We start from the raw sequence: 10,827 nt of genomic DNA, 5'->3' as shown, positions 1-10,827 counted from the left end.
CGGAGATTCACACGGATGGTCCCTGGAATGGTAGGTCTAACATATGAGGAACGGCTGAGGATCCTGGGATTGTATTCATTGGAGTTTAGAAGATTAAGGGGAGATCTAATAGAAACTTACAAGATAATACATGGCTTGGAGAGGGTGGACGCTAGGAAATTGTTTCCGTTAGGCGAGGAGACTAGGACCCATGGACACAGCCTTAGAATTAGAGGGGGTAAATTCAGAACAGAAATGCGGAGACATTTCTTCAGCCAGAGAGTGGTGGGTCTGTAGAATTTATTGCCGTGGAGTGCAGTGGAGTCCAGGACGCTAAATGTCTTCAAGGCAGAGATTGATAAATTCTTGATGTCAAAAGGAATTAAGGGCTTCGGGGAGAATGCGGGTAAGTGGAGTTGAAAATCCCATCAGCCATGATTGAATGGCGGAGTGGACTCGATGGGCCGAATGGCCTTACTTCCACTCCTATGTCTAGTGGTCTTATGGTCACCACGAAGCCCTGCCTTCTCGACCTCATCCCTTACCACTAGCTGTGAGTGGACTCGATGGGCCGAATGGCCTTACTTCCACTCCTATGTCTAGTGGTCTTATGGTCACCACGAAGCCCTGCCTTCTCGACCTCATCCCTTACCACTAGCTGTCCTTGTCTAATCAGAGAGCAGCACATTTGCCCTCTGGGGCTGTGGCACCTACTAGGACATGGGAGATGATGGTGGAGTGGTAATGTTGCTGGGCTAGTAACCCAATGAGCCAGGTGTCTTGCCTTGGGGACATGGTTTCAAATTCCATCATGGCAGCTGGTGAAATTTGAATTTAGTTAATAAAATCTGCAATGTTAAGCTTGTATCACTGATGGTGACCATGACAGTAAGCACTGGTAAAAATCAATCCAGTTCAGTATTGTCCTTTAAAGGTAAAACCTGCCATCTTTACTCCATCTGACCTACATGTGACGGAAATGGTTGACTCTTAGCTGGACATGCAAGCCTCTCAGGTCAAGGGTAATTCAGGATGGGAAACAAATGAAAGGATAAAGATGTAAATTGTAAAACAAGATTTAGGACTTTCTTTCCATGTTACTGTATGAGGTTTTCACCATTGGAAATTTGTTCTAATAATCTTGCCTAGTTCTGATTGTCTTTTTTACTGCAGGGTCAAAGTCTTTTTGAAATGAAATTATATATGGATGCCTTAGAGGTTTTTGTGCAAGCTTCGGAGATGCAACTTGAAAATCATCATTACCACATGCGAAGGTGATTCATCATGTGTATTTTCCTCCAGAAATCATACTCAGGGTGTCCCTGCTTCATCACAAGCAGACAATGTGACCAAAACTAAGATACTACCATTGTTGTCTGGACATAGTATAAAGACTGACCACCATAATGCCTTCAACCAGCATAAAGCTCGTGCAATGAATTGTTTTATGTTTCCCAGGTTTAGATACTACTATGTTATTCAGTATTAAGCATGTCATGACCTTTTGTCATATCAAGAAATCTATTGTTTCACGTTTCAGTAAGAATAGTTAATCATGTAGAGAAGTGTGATGTTAGTTGGGGTTCTGTAAATGAATGGATAACATTTTACCTTCTGTGCAGATGAGGATTATAGTAATAAGGTACTTTAAAGAAACGTTGCAGCCAAATATGTGTTCCAGCATAACTACCTTGAAAGCAGAGACCATAGACTTGGCATGTGACTTGACACTGAGCTTTAGAAACACAATACTGGGCTTTCGCAGTAAACAAATTTCAGAACCCATCACCTGATTTCTCCTATACTTGCCACAAAAGAAGAGAGCTTCAAATCAATGCCTAACCTTAAATTCAGGACACATGATCCATCTTTCAAAGACTTGCTCCCAATTGCTTCAGAAAACTGAATAATGACTCTGTGAGACCATAGAGTTTAGTCTAGAATTCATAAAGCAGGGCCAGGATATTAGGAAATGTGTGTGTGTGTGTGACTACCCAATTAACATAAAGGATAGATGCACCAGGAATTCAAGTGCAAAGGCAGAAGTTTTCCATTTGGGGCAGGGCTGCCCCTCGATTTCCAGGTGCAGATTTTCAGATCATGCTGAGATACAGTTTCAATATCTCGTTGAAGCGACTGCTGCTTGATGGTAGGCCTGAACCATAGTGGCAAGCTGTTTATTTGTGGGGCTATCACACATAGGGTTTGTGTGCTCATCCATTGGAAATACAAACATGTATAATGTTAATGAACAGAGTAAAACATTATATCCTTTGTTTTCCAGTGTCGAGGCCTTGATTGCATTGGGAAGACTTGAAGATTCTCTTCAACTGGTCAACGAACAACTTGAGAATGTAAAGACCAATCCTGAGCTCTATATTCTTCGTGCCAGACTGCACGATCATTTTAACCAAGTAAATATAGTGCACTACATCTTAAAGTTTAATGTCGTTAGTCTTGGTGTCCTTTTATGTTTCTTACCTTCACCTCTCTGCAAAAAGTAGTTACAGAGGTTGTTTTAGGGTTTATTACATTCGGTGCAGCTTTGCATTAAAAATTACAACCAAAACAATCATTTGTGTAGACAAACTGTTTTTAGGTTTTGTGTGATCTATTTTGTTCCTCCAAAAAAGCCCAGTGCATAATGAACACATTAAACAGGAGGAAAGCAAAAAATGACTGTAGGTTTTAGAAAAAAAAAAGTTAAAATCAAATCATACAGAACCATAAAATGCTACAGGACAGAAGGAGGTCATTTTCTGGCTCTTTCAAATAGTTCAGTTAGTTCTATTTCCCACTCTTCTTTATATCTCTGCAATGTTTTCCCCTTTAATTATTTATCCAATTTCATTTTGAAGGCCAGTATTGACTCTGTAATCACCACCGAATCAGACGGTGCATTCCGAATCCTACTCACTCATTACACTCTGTCCTTATGTTGCTTCTGGTCCTTTTGTCAATTGCCTATAGTCTCTGCAGGCTGGTCATTGTTTTAGTCATGATTTGAGATGATGTCAAAATGGGGGCCAGAATTTCAATTGGCCAATTAAGGACCTCTTCCCGCCCCATCAGCATATTCATGGGGAGAGAGAAGGGCTCATTTCCCCAGCTGCTGCATGGGCAGTGAAGCAGATCAATCCTAGCATCCTCCCAGTGGACTCCCCCATCCTATGAGGCACTCTGTGGTCAAGCGAGCGGTACAATAGTGGGAATGGATGCCCTCAGCAACACTGCAACCCCACCCCGTCCCATGGAATCCACATTATAGGAGGGATGTGAGGGATGTAATTGCACTAGAGAGGGTGCAGAGGAAATTTACCTGGGCTGCAGAGTTTCAGTTATGAAGAGAGATTGGACAGACTGTGGTGGTTTTTCTTAGAGGAAAGTGTGTTGTTATGCAAGAAGGGGCACCTGGAGGTCTCTGACCAGATGACCTTAATCATGACACAAATGGTGTCAGATGTGTGCTTTAATCTGACATTAATCATCGGGAGGAGAGGGGAATGTCCACTACCACACTCTTAAATTAGTCACAGCTGCAATCCTGAGGTGATAGACTAACAAAGGCCTCACAGCTCCTTCAAGTTAAAGTGGAGGTAATCAGAGAAATGTTGTGTCTTGTCAGTGTTGTGCAGTTCCTCGGCAGGGATGATATCCTGCAAGTAGGTCACTTACTTAGCTTCTCAGTTACCAACACAAACAGGCGGAGAAAAATCACAGTTGAGAAAGTAAAAGATCCTCTTTAATGTTGCCATAAATGAAGAAAGAGAGCAATGAATTATTGGATAGCTTCCTTTTTAATATTTAAGATGCAACAACTTCACATTAACAATAAAGGGATAAAATTATTTTGAACTTTATACATATGGAAAATCAAGTAGGAAAAGTGGTATATCACAAATGTGACACTAGTAAACTCCTTGAATCACACTTCTAATTTGATTTTGGAATGATTTCTTTTCTAATTTTCAAAATTCTGTAGCTTTAGCAAATTGATGAGCAGGTGCAAATATGGAATTCATTGTATTATAGTGTCATATTATGTAGAGTGTATAATCTTTGCTACTCCTCAATATATTCATGTTTCCTATCATTTTCATCTGTTTCCCATGAGTTAGAAACTATTTCTTCACACAATGCATCTCTGGAGAGAAAAAAGGTAGATGCTAGTTTGACTAATCACTTCAAATCTGAGATTGATAAAAACTTGCTAACCAAAGCTATTTTTATATATTTGTTTTGGGGCACAGCCATCACCGGTGACAGCAGCATTTATCGCCTGCTCCTGATTGCCCGTGAGAATATAACCATGAGCTAATTCTCAGCCACCACAGTCCATGTACTTCAATGGTACACCCACAGTGGATGATTTTTCTATGCTAGCTTGCTATGACTAGGTGGCTTGGCTGGACCATTTCAGAGGGCAGTGAGGAGCCGATCACTTACTGTGGGTCTGGACTCATGTCGTGTGTTGGCCCGACTGGGTAAGGAGAACAGTGTTTCTCTGCTCTCCAAGAATTTTTTTTACAACAATCCAGAAATTTCATGATCATTGTTAATGAAGCTAACATTTTATTTTGCTTTAATTGACGGAATTTAAATTCTATTAAGGAATATGGAGCCAAGGCAGGTAGAAAGAGTTAAGATGCTGTTCAGCCGTGATCACGTTGAAAAGTGGAACAGGCTCGATGGGCTGAATAGTCTACTCCTGTTTTTTTGAAACTCCATGTGTTCATCTTGGCCGGAGTTTTTTTTAACACTTGTTACCTCTGGATTACGTTTATTGTTTCATTCATATGAAATGTGATTTTTTTTCCTAATCTGCCTGACAACAGATAGCTAATTGTTATCAAGATGTTAGTAGTGCCCTGGCTTTGGATCCGACCCATCAGGAGGCATTATCACTAATGGCTACTCTGGTGAGTAGAGCTGAAGAAGCAAAGATGCGAGCGATTAACAAATCCCTGATTGGCAACTTAAAGAGTGCACTGGACAACATCAATGAAGCTATCGACAATAACCCCAATAAAGTAGACTATTTTGTCTTCAGGTACAACCATCAATAGCATGCAAGGAGTCAGTTAAAGCAATAAGTTTGTTTATTCAATCATGTGTTCAGAGTATAAATTCATAAATGTGTCATAAAAGGTTAATGAGGTTTGATGTTTTAACGCTAAAAATATATATAACCCAGATCATTGATCAATGAAATTAGGAAGAAATACATCAGAATATACTTTATACTTGTCATGGGAAAATAAACAACATAGATATTAAACATTCCTATTCAGGCCAGTAAATCATATTTCCTCTTCTACATTTACATTTTATCTTTCCTTATTCATTCATGGGATGTGAGTATCCCTGGCTAGCCCTCTGATTGTCAATCCCTACGGATATGCTCTGGAGAAGGTAGTGATGAACTGCCTTCCTGAACTGCTGCAATGCCAGTACAGCCTCAGAACTGTTAAAAAGGGAGTTTGAGGATTTTGATGCAATAACTATAATAGAATGGGCACATAGTTCCTAATCAGGATAGTGCATGGCTTGGAGGGAATCTTGCAGGTGTGTTTTCTCACCATCCTGCTGCCCTTTTTCTATTCAGATAGTAACAGTCCTGAGTCTGAAAGCTGCTATCAAGGGAGCCAAATTGAGTTGCTGCATGTGACCTTGTAGGTGATACACATCATTACCGTTGAGTGTCTGTGGTGAGGGAGTGACTGTTAAAGGTCGTAGGTGGATTTGACCAAGCACGCCTCTTAAGTTTTGTGAAGCTGTACTTATCCAGGCAAATGGCAAGCATTAAATCACACTTCTGATGGTCCAAAATAATGAACAGAATTTGGAGAATCAGGAGATGAACTCCTTGTACCCATCTCCTAGTGCTAAATGGTCTGCGTAATTGGACTGTCAACTATCTTTGTTCCCCCATAGTTTCTAGTTTCTCTCACTTAGGAATATGTCTACAATCCTTAGCGAAGTCACTGTGGGAGCCGTCTCAGTCTACGTGAGCAGTCTACTTGATACTGAGAGGATTGCGAACAATGACTATTCAGTCCTTCCCAAACTTTGACAAAGATAGTTTCAAATTGTGTCAGGCAATAGTGATCAAGAATGAGAACCATTCCTAGTTCAGAGGGAATTTGAAGTAAATGGTAAGTGCTCCCTGCAGCACCCATACACAGCCCAGCTCATAACACACATCAGGAATTGAACCAGCTAACCTAACTGACACAGTGAATCATTGATCAGTATATATTTTGATTTTTGATTTGATTTATTATTGTCACATGTACATTGAACAATATTGATTTGTGTGCTACAGAGCCAACTCACATCTTACGTAAGTCCTCGGGGTGATAGAATAAAATGTTGTGTTACAGCTGTAGAGAAAGATCAACTCTAATATAAAAGAGGTCTGTTCATAAGACTTGTAACAGTGGGGAAGAAACCATTCTTGAATCTGTTGATACTTCTCAAACCTTTATATCTTCTGCTCAATGGAAGAGGTTGGAAGAGAGTATAACAGGGGTGGGAGGAGTTGCTTTCCTGAGGCAGCAGGAAATGTAGACAGCGTAGGAAGGCTAGTTTCTGTGATGGACTAGGCTGCTTTCACAGCTCTCTGTAATTTCTCGTGGTCTTGCGAAGAGCAGTTGCAATACCAAGCTGTGAAGCATCCGGATAGGATGTTTTCTATGGTGCATCTGTAGAAATTGGTAAGAGTCATTGTGGACATGTCAAATTTCCTTTGCCTTCAGAGGAAGTAGAGGTGTTGGTGTGTTTTCTCGACGATAACATCAACGTGGATAGACTAAGACAGATTGTTGGTGAAAATTACTCCTAGGAAATTCTCCTGGGCCATCAAAATAATTCCAATAATACATTTATTTCAAGAATTGAACATAAAATTCAATGTTAGAAAATTAATATCCTTAGCTCTGAATTTTGGATCCAACAGTGTTTTAACTTGGGATGTCTAATATTAATGTCTTCGGAACAAAGTTATGATTTCCATAAATTCTCAGTTGAAATCCAACCTTTGGTACAACAGTTCCTACTCCACTAAGCCAACATCAATTGCATCCAATATCTGTGCTTATGGATTCCCTTAATTACTGGAAATTATCAATGTATAAATTTATATGAACACACAAATTACAAGAAGAAGCAGGCCACTCAGCCCCTTGAACCTGCCTCACCAGTGAGAATTGCTCAAACCCATATTATCCAGAACATTAAGCTGGGACCCTGGATTACTAAGCTAGAGACATGACCACTGCTCTACCTTTAGCTAGCCAATTTTCTATCCAAACCAATATGCTACCCCATACACAATGAGCTTTTCTTGCTAATCTTTGACACGGTACCTTATTAAATCCCTTCTGGAAAACTAAGCACAGTACATTTGTTGCTTCCCTTTATCACCAGCACACGGTACATATTCAAGAACCTCCAATAAATTGGCCAAACATGGTTTCTCTTTCACAGAATCACATTGACTCTGCCTGATCACCTTGAACTTTTCGAAGTGCCAGACTATAAAGTCTTTAGTAACAGTTCCTAAAATCTTATCTAAGACAGGCATAATGCTAACAATCTTAATTTTTATTTTTTTCCTTTGAGCTAAAGAAGTTGCTTTCATTATTTTCCAGTTGAATGCAACATTCACAGATTCTAAAGAATATTGGAGAATTAAAACTAATGCATCAATGTTTCACTAGCCACGTCTTTTAAGGCCCTAGGCTGAAGTCCATCAAGAGTGAGAACTTTTGGTTTGCAGCTCCAACAATTTGCTCAGTACCACTTCTGCAATGATTGTAATTTTCTTGAATTTCTCTCTCCTTTCCATTTTCAATAAACATTACACTAATGTTGGTTGGGATCTGGAATCTAATTCAAAACTTTTTACATTTTGTACGTTATAATCAACAGTCTCATTCCATATTGTTATTTTTCTTAAAATCTGTCTTTTGCATTTTCTCATTCTTAATTCTATTCTGCTTTCAAACCTCAGGGGAACCCTGTATAGGAAATTCAAGAATTTTAATGCTGCTATTGATGACTACCTCTTCATCTTGGACAAATTAAGTAAGACAAAGGAGAGTGATATCTACCTGGAGACTCAGAAACAACTCCTTCTAACATACAATGACTTTGCAGTGCACTGCTACCACAAAGGGTTTTTTGAAGAGGCGATTACTCTCTTAAACCTGTGTATTAGGGGAGAAAAGCAGCAAAAGGGGCTGTACATCAACCGAGGGGGTAAGGATGATGACACTTGCTCTAAGGAAGAGTATTGCTTGCAGGGATCTGCAACTGCACAGATTTCATTAACTGTTTCAGCATACACTAAATAAGAAGCAGAGTTACGTTAAAGATCAAACTCTTGATTTGTCAGCCTATTGTAAGGAGAGTACTGTTTCCACTGGTGAGTCTCACAAATAGCAGTGACCAAATTCCATTTTGTCAAAATGTTAGTTTGTTACTTTCAATCATTTTAACGTTTTCTGAAGACAATGCCAGTTTGTTTATCTCAAAGGCTATTTCTACACAGATGAAATTAATTTAGTTGTAAGGCTGTAAAAAATAGCAATAACTACCATACACAAAAATCAAAATGAAATATATTGCACTACCACCTAATTACTTTTATTACTAAATATTAGGAGATCTAAAATGAATGGAATGCAAAACATTTAATGAACCTCATTTAAGCAATTAAAAATCCATCCAAACATGTTCCTGTTACTCCTAACAGTCCTTTGCATTTGGCTCATATAGATAATAGTATATTGAATTTTTGTAGCATTGCAATATTTAGAATGTGTTCTATACTTAATTTTAAAGTGTTCTGTGAGTATTTGCACATTGTGTCATAGAGTCATACAGCACGAAACTAGATTATGATTGGTCCAATCATAATCCCAATTTAAACTAATCCCACCTGTCTGCTCCTGGCCCATATTTCTCCAAACCTTTCCTAGTCATGTACTTATCCAAATGTCTTTAGAAAGTTGTAGTTGTACCCACATCCAGCCTGTTTTTAGGAAGTTCATTCCACATGTGAACCACCCTCTTGTGTAAAAAGTTTGCCCATCACGTCTTTTTTAATTCTCTCTCCTCTCACATTAAATGTGTGTCCCACTGGTCTTGAAATCCCCCATCCTAGTGAAAAGCCAACTACCATTAACTATCCATACTCTTCATTATGTTATAAACTTCTATAAAGTCGCCTTTCTAGGAAGGTAATAATTAAACATTAAATAATTGAAATTTGATGATAACAGCAAATTCAATAAAGAGACACAAATGCTAATATGAACTGCCAATAAACTCTAATCATCTGAATCTCAAGATTAGATTATGGATTTAAATTGGTCCCACAGATGTACTTTTATCAGTTTTCCATAAGAATGGGTGTGTCAGATTTGTTTTATTTACAGAGTGTGTTCTTTCACACAGTAAAGAAGTTTATTAACTTGCTATCTGCAAATAAAACTTGAAGGCAGTCTTTTCCATAAAAGTGTGGCCTTATTCTTGCCCCATCAGTTCATGTTACCATTAACCATCTTAGTATAGCATTGGGTCCTGGTTTGTGCCTGTTGCTGCAATTGTGTGCCAAGCCCCTTAATCCCACCTCACCCACCCACATCTAGGTTCGAATACTGCTAGAATACTGTCCCACACTGGATGAAATTGGCATTGATCCCAACTCCCCATGATACTAACCATAGAATGCTCCTGAGCAAGGAAGGTATCAGAGGCATGACAATTAGAAAGAGAAGTCATCTGAGGTAGTTTCAAAACATTTTCCGTATGCCTCCCCCCCCCCCCCCCACCAACTCCCTTCCCCTCCAAGATCACCTTTAAATCCTCTCACCAAACTTACTCGTCTCTTTACCTTCCTTCTGAGGTGGACTAAAAGCAGCTTCAGGAGGAAGGTGACAAGATCAGATTAAATATAATGTTGACAAAAGTGAGACATTACATTTTGGGAGAAGGAAGAAGAACAGAAAATAAATATAGACTAAATGGTAAAAGTTATAAAATGGCAAGAGTTGATATAAGGTTTCAAATACAGTTTTCTGGAAGTTGAATATGTTATGATATCATGCGTTTAAAAAAGTGTATAGAGGACAAATGCAGAACGGTAATAATTCTAAACAAATTATTGGCTATAATGCCTTTCTCTAAGCAAACCCCAGCTTCCATATTTTTGTTAACTCCTCCAGCCTGACAACCATCTGAGATTTCTGAAAATCTCTAATTCTGTCCTCTCGTGCAATCATAATTGCCCCATTGTTAGTGACTGCACCCCCATTTGCTTTGGTCCTAAGATCTGAAATTCTCTCCTCACATCTCTCTGCCTCTCCACCTGGCTTTTCTCCTTTAAGACTCTTCCTAAATCCCTATATTGTTGACCTTGATATCTCCTTATGTGGCTTGTTGTCTTTCTTGGTTTTACACAATTCTCCTCAGAAGAATTCTTCCTTCTCCCAAAATGTAATGTCTCACTTTTGTCAACATTATATTTAATCTGATCTTGTCACCTTCCTCCTGAAGCTGCTTTTAGTCCACCTCAGAAGGAAGGTAAAGAGACGAGTAAGTTTGGTGAGAGGATTTAAAGGTGATCTTGGAGGGGAAGGGAGTTGGTGGTGGGGGGGAGGCATACGGAAAATGTTTTGAAACTACCTCAGATGACTTCTCTTTCTAATTGTCATGCCTCTGATACCTTCCTTGCTCAGGAGCATTCTATGGTTAGTATCATAGTTTCCTGAAGAAGGGCCTGTGCCCGAAACGTCGAATCTCCTGTGCCCTGGATGCTGCCTGACCTGCTGTGCTGTTCCA

At 39.3% G+C, this 10,827-nt stretch overlaps 1 protein-coding gene across 1 annotated transcript in view; it reads left to right on the top strand.

Annotated features, from left to right (window-relative positions):
• The window catches only part of LOC122564611 (tetratricopeptide repeat protein 16-like), a 38,055-nt gene that overhangs the window by 11,060 nt on the left and 16,168 nt on the right, over nucleotides 1-10,827 (top strand). Inside the window, exons 6-9 of the mRNA XM_043719700.1 lie at nucleotides 1,153-1,253; nucleotides 2,264-2,393; nucleotides 4,815-5,029; nucleotides 7,994-8,327. Of these exons, the coding sequence (XP_043575635.1) occupies nucleotides 1,153-1,253; nucleotides 2,264-2,393; nucleotides 4,815-5,029; nucleotides 7,994-8,327 (780 nt within the window). The remainder of the gene's footprint in view (nucleotides 1-1,152; nucleotides 1,254-2,263; nucleotides 2,394-4,814; nucleotides 5,030-7,993; nucleotides 8,328-10,827) is intronic.

The sequence above is a fragment of the Chiloscyllium plagiosum genome, chromosome 30 (genome assembly GCF_004010195.1).
Source record: "Chiloscyllium plagiosum isolate BGI_BamShark_2017 chromosome 30, ASM401019v2, whole genome shotgun sequence".
Classification (NCBI taxonomy): Eukaryota; Metazoa; Chordata; class Chondrichthyes; order Orectolobiformes; family Hemiscylliidae; genus Chiloscyllium; species Chiloscyllium plagiosum.
Note: the sequence above shows the minus strand (reverse complement) of the source record. Positions and strands in the feature narration are given on the sequence as shown.